At 46.3% G+C, this 18,190-nt stretch overlaps 1 protein-coding gene across 2 annotated transcripts in view; it reads left to right on the top strand.

Annotated features, from left to right (window-relative positions):
• The window catches only part of LOC137521284 (cryptochrome-1-like), a 110,352-nt gene that overhangs the window by 75,161 nt on the left and 17,001 nt on the right, over window positions 1-18,190 (top strand). For both annotated transcript variants that reach the window (XM_068240319.1, XM_068240317.1), the window contains exon 6: window positions 7,970-8,110. In XM_068240319.1, the coding sequence (XP_068096420.1) occupies window positions 7,970-8,110 (141 nt within the window). The remainder of the gene's footprint in view (window positions 1-7,969; window positions 8,111-18,190) is intronic.

The raw sequence follows: 18,190 nt of genomic DNA, 5'->3' as shown, positions 1-18,190 counted from the left end.
TGTAAGGGTAAGCTGGACATGCCTCTCTCTTTCCCTATTGCGCCTAGTCCCTTGCGTAAAAGTCCTCCAATGTAGCATTTTTGTGCTTCCCAGATACTGGAGATAGATCTGGTGTACTTTTTCTATGGAAAAAATCTCTTCTAGTTCTAACCACCCCGTTTCCAAGAATACTTTGTGTTAGAAGGGAGTTGTTTAACCTGTTGCCGACTGCTCCACGCCGATTGGCGTGAGCCAGCCCCAGGACCGCCCCACGCCGATTGACGTGAACAGCTGGGAATGGGATTTCAGAAGAGTGCTGATGGGTGTGCATCTCCGCTTGGGAGGTGGAGCTCTGCCTCCAGTCTCCCAGTGGCGATCGCCGCACGGAGACTGTTAGATGGCGATACTGCCGTCTAATAGGAGTGTACAGCGCTGCGATCTAAGGCAGCGCTGTACTGCGAGACAAAGTTGTGAGCCACTGTCATCTGAAGCCTATGACAGCCGATCACACTGATTGGCGGGTGGGGGGAGGGAGGGGGGTTTAAAAATAAATAGTAAAATTTATTTAAAAAATAAATAAAAATAAAATAAACACAGTAGCAGGGATCAGACCCCACCAGACCCTGTTGGTGGGGAGAAAAAGGGGGGGGGGGGAGGGGGAAATCACTTGTGGGCTCAGTTGTGTGGCCCTGTGGCGAGGCCTTATAGGTGCAGTAGCCCAATTTATGAAAAAAGGCCTGGTCACTAGGGGGATTTAACATCGCGATCCTTAAAGGAATACTGTAGGGGGGGGGGGGGGGGGGGGGGGGGAATGAGTTGAACTTACCTGGGGCTTCTAATGGTCCCCTGCAGACGTCCTGTGCTCGTGCAGCCACTCGCCGATGCTCCGGCCCCGCCTCCGGTTCACTTCTGGAATTTCAGACTTTAACCACTTGAGGACCTAGGGCTTACTACCCCTTAAGGACCGGCCACTTTTTTTCCATTCAGACCACTGCAGCTTTCACGGTTTATTGCTCGCTCATACAACCTACCACCTAAATGAATTTTGGCTCATTTTCTTGTCACTAATAAAGCTTTCTTTTGGTGCTATTTGATTGCTCCTGCGATTTTTACTTTTTATTATATTCATCAAAAAAGACATGAATTTTGGCAAAAAAATGATTTTTTTTAACTTTCTGTGCTGACATTTTTCAAATAAAGTAAAATTTCTGTATACATGCAGCGCGAAAAATGTGGACAAACATGTTTTTGATAAAAAAAACCCCATTCAGTGTATATTTATTGGTTTGGGTAAAAGTTATAGCGTTTACAAACTATGGTGCAAAAAGTGAATTTTCCCATTTTCAAGCATCTCTGACTTTTCTGACCCCCTGTCATGTTTCATGAGGGGCTAGAATTCCAGGATAGTATAAATACCCCCCAAATGACCCCATTTTGGAAAGAAGACATCCCAAAGTATTCACTGAGAGGCATAGTGAGTTCATAGAAGATATTATTTTTTGTCACAAGTAAGCGGAAAATGACACTTTGTGAGAAAAAAAAAAAAAAAAAAAGTTCCCATTTCTTCTAACTTGCGACAAAAAAAAATGAAATCTGCCACGGACTCACCATGCCCCTCTCTGAATACCTTGAAGGGTCTACTTTCCAAAATGGGGTCATTTGTGGGGTGTGTTTACTGTCCTGACATTTTGGGGGGTGCTAAATTGTAAGCACCCCTGTAAAGCCTAAAGGTGCTCATTGGACTTTGGACCCCTTAGCGCAGTTAGGCTGCAAAAAAGTGCCACACATGTGGTATTGCCGTACTCAGGAGAAGTAGTATAATGTGTTTTGGGGTGTATTTTTACACATACCCATGCTGGGTGGGAGAAATATCTCTGTAAATGACAATTTGTTAATTTTTTTTACACACAATTGTCCATTTACAGAGATCTTTCTCCCACTCAGCATGGGTATGTGTAAAAATACACCACAAAACACATTATACTACTTCTCCTGAGTACGGCGATACCACATGTGTGGCACTTTTTTGCACCCTAACTGCGCTAAAGGGCCCAAAGTCCAATGAGTACCTTTAGGATTTCACAGGTCATTTTGAGAAATTTAGTTTCAAGACTACTCCTCACGGTTTAGGGCCCCTAAAATGCCAGGGCAGTATAGGAACCCCACAAATGACCCCATTTTAGAAAGAAGACACCCCAAGGTATTCCGTTAGGAGTATGGTGAGTTCATAGAAGATTTTATTTTTTGTCAAAAGTTAGCGGAAAATGACACTTTGTGAAAAAACACAATTAAAATCAATTTCCGCTAACCTGTGACAAAAAATAAAATCTTCTATGAACTCGCCATACTACTAACGGAATACCTTGGGGTGTCTTCTTTCTAAAATGGGGTCATTTGTGGGGTTCCTATACTGCCCTGGCATTTTAGGGGCCCTAAACCGCGAGGAGTAGTCTTGAAACAAAAATGACCTGTGAAATCCTAAAGGTACTCATTGGACTTTGGGCCCCTTAGTGCAGTTAGGGTGTAAAAAAAGTGCCACACATGTGGTATCGCCGTACTCGGGAGAAGTAGTATAATGTGTTTTGGGGTGTATTTTTACACATACCCATGCTGGGTGGGAGAAATACCTCTGTAAATGGACAATTGTGTGTAAAAAAATCAAAAGATTGTCATTTACAGAGGTATTTCTCCCACCCAGCATGGGTATGTGTAAAAATACACCCCAAAACACATTATACTACTTCTCCCGAGTACGGCGATACCACATGTGTGGCACTTTTTTACACCCTAACTGCACTAAGGGGCCCAAAGTCCAATGAGTACCTTTAGGATTTCACAGGTCATTTTTGTTTCAAGACTACTCCTCGCGGTTTAGGGCCCCTAAAATGCCAGGGCAGTATAGGAACCCCACAAATGACCCCATTTTAGAAAGAAGACACCCCAAGGTATTCCGTTAGTAGTATGGCGAGTTCATAGAAGATTTTATTTTTTGTCACAGGTTAGCGGAAATTGATTTTAATTGTGTTTTTTCACAAAGTGTCATTTTCCGCTAACTTTTGACAAAAAATAAAATCTTCTATGAACTCACCATACTCCTAACGGAATACCTTGGGGTGTCTTTTTTTCTAAAATGGGGTCACTTGTGGGGTTCCTATACCGCCCTGGCATTTTACAGGCCCAAAACCGTGAGTAGTCTGGAAACCAAATGTCTCAAAATGACTGTTCAGGGGTATAAGCATCTGCAAATTTTGATGACAGGTGGTCTATGAGGGGCGAATTTTGTGGAACCGGTCATAAGCAGGGTGGCCTTTTAGATGACAGGTTGTATTGGGCCTGATCTGATGGATAGGAGTGCTAGGGGGGTGACAGGAGGTGATTGAAGGGTGTCTCAGGGGGTGGTTAGAGGGGAAAATAGATGCAATCAATGCACTGGGGAGGTGATCGGAAGGGGGTCTGAGGGGGATCTGAGGGTTTGGCCGAGTGATCAGGAGCCCACACGGGGCAAATTGGGGCCTGATCTGATGGGTAGGTGTGCTAGGGGGTGACAGGAGGTGATTGATGGGTGTCTCAAGGTGTGATTAGAGGGGGGAATAGATGCAAGCAATGCACTGGCGAGGTGATCAGGGCTGGGGTCTGAGGGCATTCTGAGGGTGTGGGCGGGTGATTGAGTGCCCTAGGGGCAGATAGGGGTCTAATCTGATAGATAGCAGTGACAGGGGGTGATTGATGGGTAATTAGTGGATGTTTAGGGTAGAGAATAGATGGAAACACTGCGCTTGGTTGGTGATCTGATGTCGGATCTGCGGGCGATCTATTGGTGTGGGTGGGTGATCAGTTTGCCCGCAAGGGGCAGGTTAGGGGCTGATTGATGGGTGGCAGTGACAGTGGGTGATTGATGGGTGGCAGTGACAGGGGGTGATTGATGGGTGATAGGTGATTGGCAGGTGATTGACAGGTGATCAGTGGGTTATTACAGGGAAGGACAGATGTAAATATTGCACTGGCGAATTGATAAGTGGGGGTCTGAGGGCAATCTGAGCGTGTAGGCGGGTGATTGGGTGCCCGCAAGGGGCAGATTAGGGTCTGATCTGATGGGTAACAGTGACAGGTGGTGATAGGGGGTGATTGATGGGTAATTAGTGGGTGTTTAGAGGAGAGAATAGATGTAAACGCTGCGCTTGGGTGGTGATCTGATGTCGGATCTGCGGGCGATCTATTGGTGTGGGTGGGTAATCAGATTGCCCGCAAGGGGCAGGTTAGGGGCTGATTGTTGGGTGGCAGTGACAGGGGGTGATTGACAGGTGATCAGTGGGTTATTACAGGGAAGGACAGATGTAATTAATGCACTGGCGAATTGATAAGGGGGGGGGTCTGAGGGCAATCTGAGCGTGTGGGCGGGTGATTTTGTGCCCGCAACGGGCAGATTAGGGTCTGATCTGATAGGTAACAGTGACAGGTGGTGATAGGGGGTGATTGATGGGTGATTGATGGGTAATTAGTGGATGTTTAGAGAAGATAACAGATGTAAACGATACATTTGGGAGGTAATCTGACGGCGGGTTTGCGGGCGATCTAATGGTGTGGGTGGGTGATCAGATTGCTCGCAAGGGGCAGGTTAGGGGCTGATTGATGGGTGGCAGTGACAGGGGGTGATTGATGGGTGATAGGTGATTGGCAGGTGATTGACAGGTGATCAGTGGGTTATTACAGGGAAGAACAGATGTAATTAATGCACTGGTGAATTGATAAGGGGGGGTCAGAGGGCAATCTGAGCGTGTGGGCGGGTGATTGGGTGCCCGCAAGGGGCAGATTAGGGTCTGATCTGATAGGTAAAAGTGACAGGTGGTGATAGGGGGTGATTGATGGGTAATTAGTGGGTGTTTAGAGGAGAGAATAGATGTAAACAATGGATTTGGGAGGTGATCTGATGTCGGATCTGTGGGCGATCTATTGGTGTGGGGGGGTGATCAGATTGCCCGCAAGGGGCAGGTTAGGGGCTGATTGATGGGTGGCAGTGACAGGGGGTGATTGACGGGTGATTGACAGGTGATTGACAGGTGATCAGGGGGATAGATGCATACAGTAAACAGGGGGGGGGGTCTGGGGGGGGGGGGGGGGTCTGGGGAGAATCTGAGGGGTGGGTAGTGATCAGGAGGGGGCAGGGAGCAGGGGGGGGGGGATAAAAAAAAAATAGCGTTGACAGATAGTGACAGGGAGTGATTGATGGGTGATTAGGGGGGTGATTGGGTGCAAACAGGGGTCTGGGGGGTGGGCAGGGGGGGTCTGATGGGTGCTGTGGGCGATCTATTGGTGTGGGGGGGTGATCAGATTGCCCGCAAGGGGCAGGTTAGGGGCTGATTGATGGGTGGCAGTGACAGGGGGTGATTGACGGGTGATTGACAGGTGATTGACAGGTGATCAGGGGGATAGATGCATACAGTAAACAGGGGGGGGGGGTCTGGGGGGGGGGGGTCTGGGGAGAATCTGAGGGGTGGGGGGTGATCAGGAGGGGGCAGGGAGCAGGGGGGGGGGATAAAAAAAAAATAGCGTTGACAGATAGTGACAGGGAGTGATTGATGGGTGATTAGGGGGGTGATTGGGTGCAAACAGGGGTCTGGGGGGTGGGCAGGGGGGGTCTGATGGGTGCTGTGGGCGATCTGGGGCAGAGGGGGGAGAAATCAGTGTGCTTGGGTGCAGACTAGGGTGGCTGCAGCCTGCCCTGGTGGTCCCTCGGACACTGGGACCACCAGGGCAGGAGGCAGCCTGTATAATACACTTTGTAAACATTACAAAGTGTATTATACACTTTGTATGCGGCGATCGCGGGGTTAACATCCCGCCGGCGCTTCCGTATAGCCGGCGGGATGTTGCGGCGGGCGAGTGGTGACAGGCGCCGGCGGAGGATCGCGTCACGGATGACGCGATCGCTCCGCCCATGCCCTTAGAAGGACCGCCACCTCTGTGGGTGAGCCGGTCCTTTAGGGCTCCACTTCCCGGCCGCCTCTGTGCGTTAGGCGGTCGGGAAGTGGTTAAAGTCTGAAAACCACTGCGCCTGCGTTGCCATGTCCTCTCTCCCACTGATGTCAGGCGTGTACTGGGCAGGCCCAGTATGGTCTGCTTGTGCAATACACTCCTGGTGACCTCAGTGGGAGCGAGGTCACGGCAACGTAGGCACAGTGGTTTTCAGACTTTAAAGTCTGAAATTCCAGAAGTGAACCGGAGGCGGGGCCAGAGCATCGGTGAGTGGCTGCGCGGGCACAGGACGTCTGCAGGGGACCATTAGAAGCCCCAGGTAAGTTCAACTCATTTTCCCCGACCCTCCTACAGTATTCCTTTAAAGTGAACCTAAAGCCAGGTAAAAAAAATGAGATGAACTCACCTGGGGCTTCCCTCAGCCCCCTTCAGCCGATCGGTGCCCTCGCAGCCCCGCTCCGATGGTCCAGGACCCGCCGGCGAACACTTCCGGTTTGGCCGTCACCGGCCGACAGGCATAGGAACGCGAGTGATTGTTCGCGTTCCCAGCCTGTATAATCACTCGCGTTCCCATGCCTGTCGGCCGGTGATGGCCAAACCGGAAGTGTTCGCCGGCGGGTCCTGGACCATCGGAGCGGGACTGCGAGGGCACCGGTCGGCTGCAGGGGGCTGAGGGAAGCCCCAGGTGAGTTAATCTCATTTTTTTTGCCTGGCTTTAGGTTCACTTTAAGTGGTTAAAAGCCAGGTTAACTGACCATCATGTTGCCAGCCTATGGTGAACTCAATGAAAATAGGTGTATGGTCAGATAGACATTGGGCAAATAGAGGGTTTCTTAGAAGCGAAGAGATTTTGTGTGAGTAATATACAATCCGTTCTGGAATAAGGTTAGTGTGAATGAGGATTCTTTGGGCCTGACTCGCAAAGCTTTTCTGTTAAATTACCTGACGTTATTTATTAACTCACAATTTATCTCTCCTTAGATGACTTAACTCATGATTTAATACAATGTTAAATATCAGCGCAACATTCACAAAAGCATAGGAAATTGCATAAAAAAAAAAGCAGCCAAAGTCCAACACTTCAGTATAGCGTCTTCAACAAATGTCTATAAAATCTTCAGCGTTAATCGAACAAATCCACCACCACATGCACCATAAAAATAGATGTGCTTACCAGATTGTTACAGACCTTAATTACAGGGTCTGCAACATAGCATGATAGTTCAGCAGCCAGTATCTTCCCAGCTGGCCTCCTCTCCAAATACAGGTGTCCACAGTGGTTCATAACCTCTCACATAGGACAATTCCCTGGATCAGGCATGCAAAAATAATGATCTACTCATCTAAGCGTATCAATCTTAATTTAATAGCAAATTCAATTAAAAATTATCATCAAAAAACAACTCACATCAGGGTCCTTGCAACAGGGACCCACAGCGAATTACAGCGTTATAAAATACAGGACACCGTCCAGCCAAACGTCCGCCTCACCCGACTGGCTTCACAGTTACTGTTTCCTCAAGGGCTAATAGATTAAATGGCTGGAACGGCATATATATAGAAAATTTACCTGCGCAGAAAGGTGTTCCCCAAAACACCGGCTACACGCGGCTAGAATGCTTCCTGGATGATGGCGCTGCGTTCCAAGCAACGTCACTTCCACTGAAGCGGCCAATAAGCGGAGAGGGCACTAAGGTCGCGTCTAAGCGTAGGATGCGTACTTAACTCATGATTTACCTCTCCTTATCTAACTTGACTCATAGCTTAGCTCTCCTTATTTGACATAACTCATGATTTACCTCTCCTTATCTATTTATCTTATTAATTATCTCTCCGTATTTGTTTATCTCATGCATTAGCACTCCATACAGTTAAGGTGAAAAATAATAACCTTTGTGAATCAACCCCTTTTGCTTTTCTGGGTAGTTTGGATGAAAGTAAGCTGACAAAGTGAATAATGCATTGAGTAGCTTTTAAGTTATATTCACATCGTTTGTCTTTTATTCATCATCATCAGGCATGGGTGTGCAATTTCAAGAAGCCGGATACAGAGCCTAATTCCCTAACCCCCAGCACCACAGTGTTGAGCCCCTACATGAAGTTTGGCTGTTTATCCGCTCGAATATTTTACTGGCGACTGGCTGAGATCTACCAAGGGGTGAGAGAAGTCTGATAACTTACAGAGGTTCTTTACAGAAAACTACAGTCAGAGGTTTCTGGGTCCTTTTTTATAAAGCAATCTGAAGGGCAGCATCAGTAAATAATTGGCCTTCCTCTGAAAGACTGCATTTAAAATAAAGTAGAGGGTAGAGGAACACGTAAGCTGTCACTGGTTTCCAGTTTTCTAAGAGTACCAATTGTGTGTCTGCCATTCTAATTTTCTAGCTTTAGTAGTCACACACCTGCAACAAATATACATCCAGTGAAGTCAACATCTGATCTGCATACTTTTTGATTGGACAGTGACTCTGAACAGTTGAAAAGTGAAAATATCAGAGGTAGAGGATCAACATAACAGACATGCCAATAGCATTTTTAAAGTGACTGATTTGTCACTGTGTACCTATCTGGATGTAGGATACAAAAACTGGACACTTCTGGTTCACTAGGTTCTACATTGAAGTGGATATTCCTCTTACAAATTTTTGTTACTATCCATCTGTGTTTGTGAACTATAGCCGATAATACCACATTTTTATAAAATTCCTCCCTTCCCCATACATTTTTTTCCCTCCCGTCCAAGACAGATTGAGGCCTCATTCACACCTAAAATAGCAGACGCAAGCGTTTTGCATTTATTGCGCGTTCACCCCGCCCCCTCCCCCCCTCCCTGTGCTCCACTGCGCACTGTTTCTGGTAAAAAACGCTTTTCTAAGCACTTTTCCAGAGCGGTTTTGTAATTCACTCCCTGACCCAAGTCAGGAAGTGAGCTCTTTGATCTGGAAAAGAATAAATACAATGTATGTATTCTTAAAAATGCTCACGCAATCCCTGCACAAAGCGATTTTGTGAGCGTTTTACGTTTTTCCTATATCTTCCATTGAGGCAAAATCGCCAGTACAGGAACTGCTTTGCTGAGTGGATCGGAAACTAACCTCTCAGCTGTGAACTCTCTCATTGGGAATCATTGCACAAGCATTTTTAGGGCGATTTTGAAAATCGCCTGCGCTTGAAAAAAGGGCAAAAACGCCCTTAGTGTGAATAAGCCCTAAGAGATGGAAGGCTAGAGATTTCTTCAATATCTAGTCTAGAGAAGAGACGCCTTAGAGGGAATCTAATTAACATGTATAAATACATCAGAGGGCAATATAATAGCTTGGCGGATGAGCTTTTTGTCCCTAGGCCTTCTCAAAGGACTAGAGGACATGATCTGCGCATGGAGGAAAAACGTTTTAGCCATTTATTTAGGAAAGGGTTCTTTACAGTAAGAGTGATTAAGATGTGGAATGCATTGCCACAGGAAGTAGTTATGGCAAACTCTATACCTGCATTTAAAGGGGGCTTAGATGCTTTCCTTGCGTTGAAAGACATCCATTGCTACAATTACTAGGTAATGCCTAATGATGTTGATCCAGGCATTTTATCTGATTGCCATCTGGAGTCGGGAAGGATTTTTTTCCTTTTGGGGCTAATTGGACCATGCTTTGTAAGGGTTTTTCGCCTTCCTCTGGATCAACATGGATATGTGAGGGAGCAGGCTGGAGTTGTACTTTGTTCTCTGGTTGAACTCGATGGACATATGTCTTTTTTCAACCAAAATAACTATGTAACTATGTAACTATCTACCCACTGCTTGTGTCTACATCTATCTGCTATCTTGGTTAAGGTAGTGGCAGTGTAACATTTTTAGTGTCCGGTGCCACCATTCCTCCCCCACTTTTAATTCATTTTTAGTAATATGTGTTTTGTTCTCTGTATTTTGTTAATACGTACGGTATATATTCATTAATTCTGTTCCTTTATGAAGTCTGAGGGCAAGGAGATGTATAATCCTTGCTATCCAGAAAAATATAGTCACATTACTCTCAACCAGGTGGATAGGGGTTGGACCTAACTCTGTTAAGTAATGGAAAGTAGGGGACTAAAGTTAGGAAAGTACGGTAGATATTTTTTGGATTGGTGGTCATTTTAATACTTAGGTATGTTGTAAATTAAGTTTTCCATCTAAATGTTACTTTTATGTCTTCTATATTTCTTATAAATTAGCAATGTATCAAGCAAGTATGTTAAAGTGAACCTCGAGACTAAAAATCTGCTCAGCAGCACTGAAAAGGCTTAGGCTGGTTTCACAGTGGGATGTTACAGGCGCACGTTAGAGCAGCCTGTAACGCAGCCCACCGCACAGTAATGAAAAATCAATGGGGCTGTTCACAGTGCGGACGTTGCGTTACATTGTAACGCTGCGTCACAAGACAACGTACTGCATGCAGTACTTTGGACGCGGCTGAGCCGCGTTAGACTGCTTGCACATGCTCAGTAATGTTGGGGAGGAGCGGAGAGCGGCCAGGCACATGGCTAATTAATATGCACTGCACGTTATGACGTGCAGTGTTTACTTCCTGGAGCAGCCGCTCTGTGCGGCGATTGGCCGGCGGGACCACGTGATGCCGCATGCGCACAAGAGTGCGCATCACGGCATCACTGACGCCAGAGTGAGCTGCACAACGCGGCTCACTCTGACGTCCAGATCTAGCACCACCAGGCGTTCCGTTAGGGGGACGTTATACGACCTTAACGCCCCCTCTAACGCAACGTACTGGTGTGAAATTAGCCTCAGTGTTTCTTTAACAGTTTCATAGCATCAAAACAGTTTTTTTTTTGTTTTTTTTACCCAAGCCTCATTTTTAGCTGCACAGAAGCTAAGCTCTTCCACATCAAAGAAATCTGCCTGGGCATTTTTCCCCTGATGATGCTGTGCAAAGCATGATGGGATTTCTGATCTTCTGCTGTTTTGGCACACATTTTTTTTATTTTTTTTTATTTGAGATTTGAAGCCTAGTGCGCGCAGCTGGGAGGGGTGAGCAGGACACAGGACAGTTGGAACTGTGTCTCATGCTCCCGGTCACCTCCTTTCAACCAAAAAGATGGCGGCCCTCATGAAATCACAAACATTTCCCTGTTCTTTTAAAACAGGGTGGGTAAGAGATTATATTATCTATTTTAATTAACCACTTGAGGACCTAGGGCTTTCTACCCCTTAAGGACCGGCCACTTTTTTTCAATTCAGACCACTGCAGCTTTCACGGTTTATTGCTCGCTCATACAACCTACCACCTAAATGAACTTTGGCTCCTTTTCTTGTCACTAATAAAGCTTTCTTTTGGTGCTATTTGATTGCTCCTGCTATTTTTACTTTTTATTATATTCAGCAAAAAAGACATGAATTTTGGCAAAAAAATGATTTTTTTAACTTTCTGTGCTGACAGTTTTCAAATAAAGTAAAATTTCTGTATACATGCAGCGCGAAAAATGTGGACAAACATGTTTTTGATAAAAAAAAAAACCATTCAGTGTATATTTATTGGTTTGGGTAAAAGTTATAGCGTTTACAAACTATGGTGCAAAAAGTGAATTTTCCCATTTTCAAGCATCTCTGACTTTTCTGACCCTCTGTCATGTTTCATGAGGGGCTAGAATTCCAGGATAGTATAAATACCCCCCAAATGACCCCATTTTGGAAAGAAGACATCCCAAAGTATTCACTGAGAGGCATAGTGAGTTCATAGAAGATATTATTTTTTGTCACAAGTAAGCGGAAAATGACACTTTGTGAAAAAAAAAAAAAAAAAAAAAAAGTTTCCATTTCTTCTAACTTGCGACAAAAAAAAATGAAATCTGCCACGGACTCACCATGCCCCTCTCTGAATACCTTAAAGGGTCTACATTCCAAAATGGGGTCATTTGTGGGGTGTGTTTACTGTCCTGACATTTTGGGGGGTGCTAAATTGTAAGCACCCCTGTAAAGCCTAAAGGTGCTCGTTGGACTTTGGACCCCTTAGCGCAGTTAGGCTGCAAAAAAGTGCCACACATGTGGTATTGCCGTACTCAGGAGAAGTAGTATAATGTGTTTTGGGGTGTATTTTTACACATACCCATGCTGGGTGGGAGAAATACCTCTGTAAATGACAATCTTTTGATTTTTTTTACACACAATTGTCCATTTACAGAGGTATTTCTCCCACCCAGCATGGGTATGTGTAAAAATACACCCCAAAACACATTATACTACTTCTCCCGAGTATGGCGATACCACATGTGTGGCACTTTTTTGCACCCTAACTGCGCTAAAGGGCCCAAAGTCCAATGAGTACCTTTAGAATTTCACAGGTCATTTTGAGAAATTTCGTTTCAAGACTACTCACGGTTTAGGGCCCCTAAAATGCCAGGGCAGTATAGGAACCCCACAAATGACCCCATTTTAGAAAGAAGACACCCCAAGGTATTCCGTTAGGAGTATGGTGAGTTCATAGAAGATTTTATTTTTTGTCAAAAGTTAGCGGAAAATGACACTTTGTGAAAAAACACAATTAAAATCAATTTCCGCTAACTTTTGACAAAAAATAAAATCTTCTATGAACTCACCATACTCCTAACGGAATACCTTGGGGTGTCTTCTTTCTAAAATGGGGTCATTTGTGGGGTTCCTATACTGCTCTGGCATTTTAGGGGCCCTAAACCGTGAGTAGTCTTGAAACGAAATTTCTCAAAATGACCTGTGAAATTCTAAAGGTACTCATTGGACTTTGGGCCCTTTAGCGCAGTTAGGGTGCAAAAAAGTGCCACACATGTGGTATCGCCATACTCGGGAGAAGTAGTATAATGTGTTTTGGGGTGTATTTTTACACATACCCATGCTGGGTGGGAGAAATACCTCTGTAAATGGACAATTGTGTGTAAAAAAAATCAAAAGATTGTCATTTACAGAGGTATTTCTCCCACCCAGCATGGGTATGTGTAAAAATACACCCCAAAACACATTATACTACTTCTCCCGAGTACGGCGATACCACATGTGTGGCACTTTTTTGCACCCTAACTGCACTAAGGGGCCCAAAGTCCAATGAGTACCTTTAGGATTTCACAGGTCTTTTGTTTCAAGACTACTCCTCACGGTTTAGGGCCCCTAAAATGCCAGGGCAGTATAGGAACCCCACTAATGACCCCATTTTAGAAAGAAGACACCCAAAGGTATTCCGTTAGGAGTATGGTGAGTTCATAGAAGTTTTTATTTTTTTGTCACAAGTTAGCGGAAATTGATTTTAATAGTTTTTTTTCACAAAGTGTCATTTTCCGCTAACTTGTGACAAAAAAATAAAATCTTCTATGAACTCACCATACTCCGTACGGAATACCTTTGGGTGTCTTCTTTCTAGAATGGGGTCATTTGTGGGGTTCCTATACTGCCCTGGCATTTTAGGGGCCCTAAACCGTGAGGAGTAGTCTTGAAACCAAATGTCGCAAAATGACCTGTGAAATCCTAAAGGTACTCATTGGACTTTGGGCCCCTTAGCGTACTTAGGGTGTAAAAAAGTGCCACACATGTGGTACCGCCGTGCTCAGGAGAAGTAGTATAATGCGTTTTGGGGTGTATTTTTACACATACCCATGCTAAGTGGGAGAAATATCTCTGTAAATGACAATTGTTTGATTTTTTTACACACAATTGTCCATTTACATAGAAATTTCTCCCATCCAGCATGGGTATGTGTAAAAATACACCCCAAAACACATTATACTACTTTTCCTGAGTACGGCGGTACCACATGTGTGACAATTTTTTGCAGCCTAGGTGCGCTAAGGGGCCCAACGTCCTATTCACAGGTCATTTTGAAGCATTTGTTTTCTAGACTACTCCTCGCGGTTTAGGGCCCCTAAAATGCCAGGGCAGTATAGGAACCCCACAAGTGACCCCATTTTAGAAAGAAGACACCCCAAGGTATTCCGTTAGGTGTATGGCGAGTTCATAGAAGATTTTATTTTTTGTCACAAGTTAGTGAAAAATGACACTTTGTGAAAAAAACCCAATAAAAATTAATTTCCGCTAACTTTTGACAAAAAATAAAATCTTCTATGAACTCGTCATACACCTAACAGAATACCTTGGGGTGTCTTTTTTTCTAAAATGGGGTCACTTGTGGGGTTCCTATACCGCCCTGGCATTTTACAGGCCCAAAACCGTGAGTAGTCTGGAAACCAAATGTCTCAAAATGACTGTTCAGGGGTATAAGCATCTGCAAATTTTGATGACAGGTGGTCTATGAGGGGGCGAATTTTGTGGAACCGGTCATAAGCAGGGTGGCCTTTTAGATGACAGGTTGTATTGGGCCTGATCTGATGGATAGGAGTGCTAGGGGGGTGACAGGAGGTGATTGATGGGTGTCTCAGGGGGTGGTTAGAGGGGAAAATAGATGCAATCAATGCACTGGGGAGGTGATCGGAAGGGGGTCTGAGGGGGATCTGAGGGATTGGCCGAGTGATCAGGAGCCCACACGGGGCAAATTGGGGCCTGATCTGATGGGTAGGTGTGCTAGGGGGTGACAGGAGGTGATTGATGGGTGTCTCAAGGTGTGATTAGAGGGGGGAATAGATGCAAGCAATGCACTGGCGAGGTGATCAGGGCTGGGGTCTGAGGGCATTCTGAGGGTGTGGGCGGGTGATTGAGTGCCCTAGGGGCAGATAGGGGTCTAATCTGATAGGTAGCAGTGACAGGGGGTGATTGATGGGTAATTAGTGGGTGTTTAGGGTAGAGAATAGATGGAAACACTGCGCTTGGGTGGTGATCTGATGTCGGATCTGCGGGCGATCTATTGGTGTGGGTGGGTGATCAGTTTGCCCGCAAGGGGCAGGTTAGGGGCTGATTGATGGGTGGCAGTGACAGCGGGTGATTGATGGGTGGCAGTGACAGGGTTTGATTGATGGGTGGCAGTGACAGGGGGTGATTGATGGGTGATTGATAGGTGATTGACAGGTAATCAGTGGGTTATTACAGGGGAGAACAGATGTAAATATTGCACTGGCGAATTGATAAGGGGGGGTCTGAGGGCAATCTGAGCGTGTAGGCGGGCGATTGGGTGCCCGCAAGGGGCAGATTAGGGTCTGATCTGATGGGTAACAGTGACAGGTGGTGATAGGGGGTGATTGATGGGTAATTAGTGTGTGTTTAGAGGAGAGAATAGATGTAAACGCTGCGCTTGGGTGGTGATCTGATGTCGGATCTGCGGGCGATCTATTGGTGTGGGTGGGTGATCAGATTGCCCGCAAGGGGCAGGTTAGGGGCTGATTGTTGGGTGGCAGTGACAGGGGGTGATTGATGGGTGATAGGTGATTGGCAGGTGATTGACAGGTGATCAGTGGGTTATTACAGGGAAGGACAGGTGTAATTAATGCACTGGCGAATTGATAAGGGGGGGGGGGGGGTCTGAGGGCAATCTGAGCGTGTGGGCGGGTGATTGGGTGCCCGCAAGGGGCAGATTAGGGTCTGATCTGATAGGTAACAGTGACAGGTGGTGATAGGGGGTGATTGATGGGTGATTGATGGGTAATTAGTGGGTGTTTAGAGAAGATAACAGATGTAAACAATACATTTGGGAGGTAATCTGACGGCGGGTTTGCGGGCGATCTAATGGTGTGGGTGGGTGATCAGATTGCCCGCAAGGGGCAGGTTAGGGGCTGATTGATGGGTGGCAGTGACAGGGGGTGACAGGGGGTGATTGATGGGTGATAGGTGATTGGCAGGTGATTGACAGGTGATCAGTGGGTTATTACAGGGAAGAACAGATGTAATTAATGCACTGGTGAATTGATAAGGGGGGGTCAGAGGGCAATCTGAGCGTGTGGGCGGGTGATTGGGTGCCCGCAAGGGGCAGATTAGGGTCTGATCTGATAGGTAACAGTGACAGGTGGTGATAGGGGGTGATTGATATGTGATTGATGGGTAATTAGTGGGTGTTTAGAGAAGATAACAGATGTAAACAATGGATTTGGGAGGTGATCTGATGTCGGATCTGCGGGCGATCTAATGGTGTGGGGGGGTGATCAGATTGCCCGCACGGGGCAGGTTAGGGGCTGGCTGATAGGTGGCAGTGACAGGGGGTGATTGACGGGTGATTGATGGGTGATTGACAGGTGATTGACAGGTGATCAGGGGGATAGATGCATACAGTAAACAGGGGGGGTGGTCTGGGGGGGGGGGGGGGTCTAGGGAGAATCTGAGGGGTGGGGGGTGATCAGGAGGGGGCAGGGAGCAGGGTGGGGGATAAAAAAAAAATAGCGTTGACAGATAGTGACAGGGAGTGATTGATGGGTGATTAGGGGGGTGATTGGGTGCAAACAGGGGTCTGGGGGGTGGGCAGGGGGGGGTCTGATGGGTGCTGTGGGCGATCTGGGGCAGGGGGGGGAGAAATCAGTGTGCTTTGGTGCAGACTAGGGTGGCTGCAGCCTGCCCTGGTGGTCCCTCGGACACTGGGACCACCAGGGCAGGAGGCAGCCTGTATAATACACTTTGTAAACATTACAAAGTGTATTATACACTTTGTATGCGGCGATCGCGGGGTTAACATCCCGCCGGCGCTTTCGTATAGCCGGCGGGATGTTGCGGCGGGTGAGCGGCGCCAGGCGGAGGCGGAGGATCGCGTCACTGATGACGCGATCGCTCCGCCCATGCCCCTACAAGGACCGCCGCCAATTGTCAATACGGCGGTCCTTGCGGCGTGCACTTCCCGGCCGCCAATTGTACATACGGCGGTCGGGAAGTGGTTAACATAACTAATGTAGATTAATGACAGTATGTTTGTTTAGGCTGAAGTTCCTCTTTAAACTTAACTTAGTGTATGGCAATATTTGTTCCAATGCAGCCTGTTTAGATCAGGGGTCCCCAAACATTTTGGGTCGAGGGCCGGGTCAATATACTTCAGACTGCTGGGGGGCCGAAGTATACATAAAATGATGTAGAAGTCTTTGCGGGCCAGACAGTAAAGCATACCCAGGTACGAAAAAGATGTGCAATCTTGCGCTGCTAGGGCGGTGGTCAGGGATGGCTGGGTGCAGTCACACTTTAGCTGCTCCTTTAGAGCCCGGCTGTCCGATAGGCTTAGTCAAAAAAACAAAAGTAGAAAAGGAGGAGCGCTCCATAGTGTAACAACGCTTTATTAAAACAAATTGCGCAAAATAAAAATCTACTTACTAGATGTAAGTTGAGTACAAGCATGTAGTCAGGCTTTGCAGCCTTAAAATCCTTCCTTGGCGGGTGCACCTCAAACTACCGTGGCCATCGGATTTGAGTGGATCAGGTGGAAAGTGACCCTGGATGCTCCCTCAAGGGATAAGCGTGTGCTGGTTACGTTATTACGCGTTTTGGCGTTCCACGCCTTCGTCATCTAGTAAGTAGATTTTTATTTTGCGCAATTTGTTTTAATAAAGCGTTGTTACACTATGGAGCGCTCCTCCTTTTTCTACTTTTGTAAGCATACCCAGGTGACAACCTGCAGTCCAGTTGGACAGCAGTGTCACCGGATGTGGAATTTGATTGGAAACTAGCAAATTACTGCTTTCTGGCTTCCATGTGGATGGGTGGTTCCAGCACTGCTATTCTATATGCGGACCACTAATATTTAAAGATTTAGCTAACCGGATCTATAAGCAATACATTTTGTGTGCGGGGGGGGGGGGGGGGGGGCGGTAAAAAAGCCTCAGGGGGCCACATTCGCCTCACGGGCCTTAGTTTGAGGACCACTGGTTTAGATGAATGGTGGATTATCGCCAACTCCTAATAGAAGAGACAATTAGCATTTCAAGGAAAAATAATTTGATGTAAACTATGTTGTAATTGTATAAATTTTATATACCAATTTATTGCAAAGAGAATCCGGGGTAACTGGGGAATGGTGATGAGGATATAAGCAGGTATGCATGTGGTAACAGGGAGTTTGGCTATTTTTGTTTTTCTGTTAAATGTTGTAACAAAACCCTCCTGCTGTGGCCCAGTGGTTAGTTAGACTGGACAGAACTGGACAACTGGAAGAGACTTTCTTACTCTCACAGGATAGAATGGACCAGTTCACCCACACCTGGGCTGGCTGGGAGATGCTTAACGTGAACCAGAGACGAAGCACCCTCATGTATTTTACCATATTTATCAATGGGAACATTAGAAAAAACACCTACCCTTCACTGTTCAGCTTGCTTCTTATCAGCCCTAATAAAATCCCCGACTGAGCATTCAGTGTGGCTTTGCTATAAT

This window comes from Hyperolius riggenbachi, chromosome 6, assembly GCF_040937935.1.
Source record: "Hyperolius riggenbachi isolate aHypRig1 chromosome 6, aHypRig1.pri, whole genome shotgun sequence".
Taxonomy (NCBI): domain Eukaryota; kingdom Metazoa; phylum Chordata; class Amphibia; order Anura; family Hyperoliidae; genus Hyperolius; species Hyperolius riggenbachi.
This window is presented reverse-complemented; position numbering and strand designations above follow the sequence as displayed.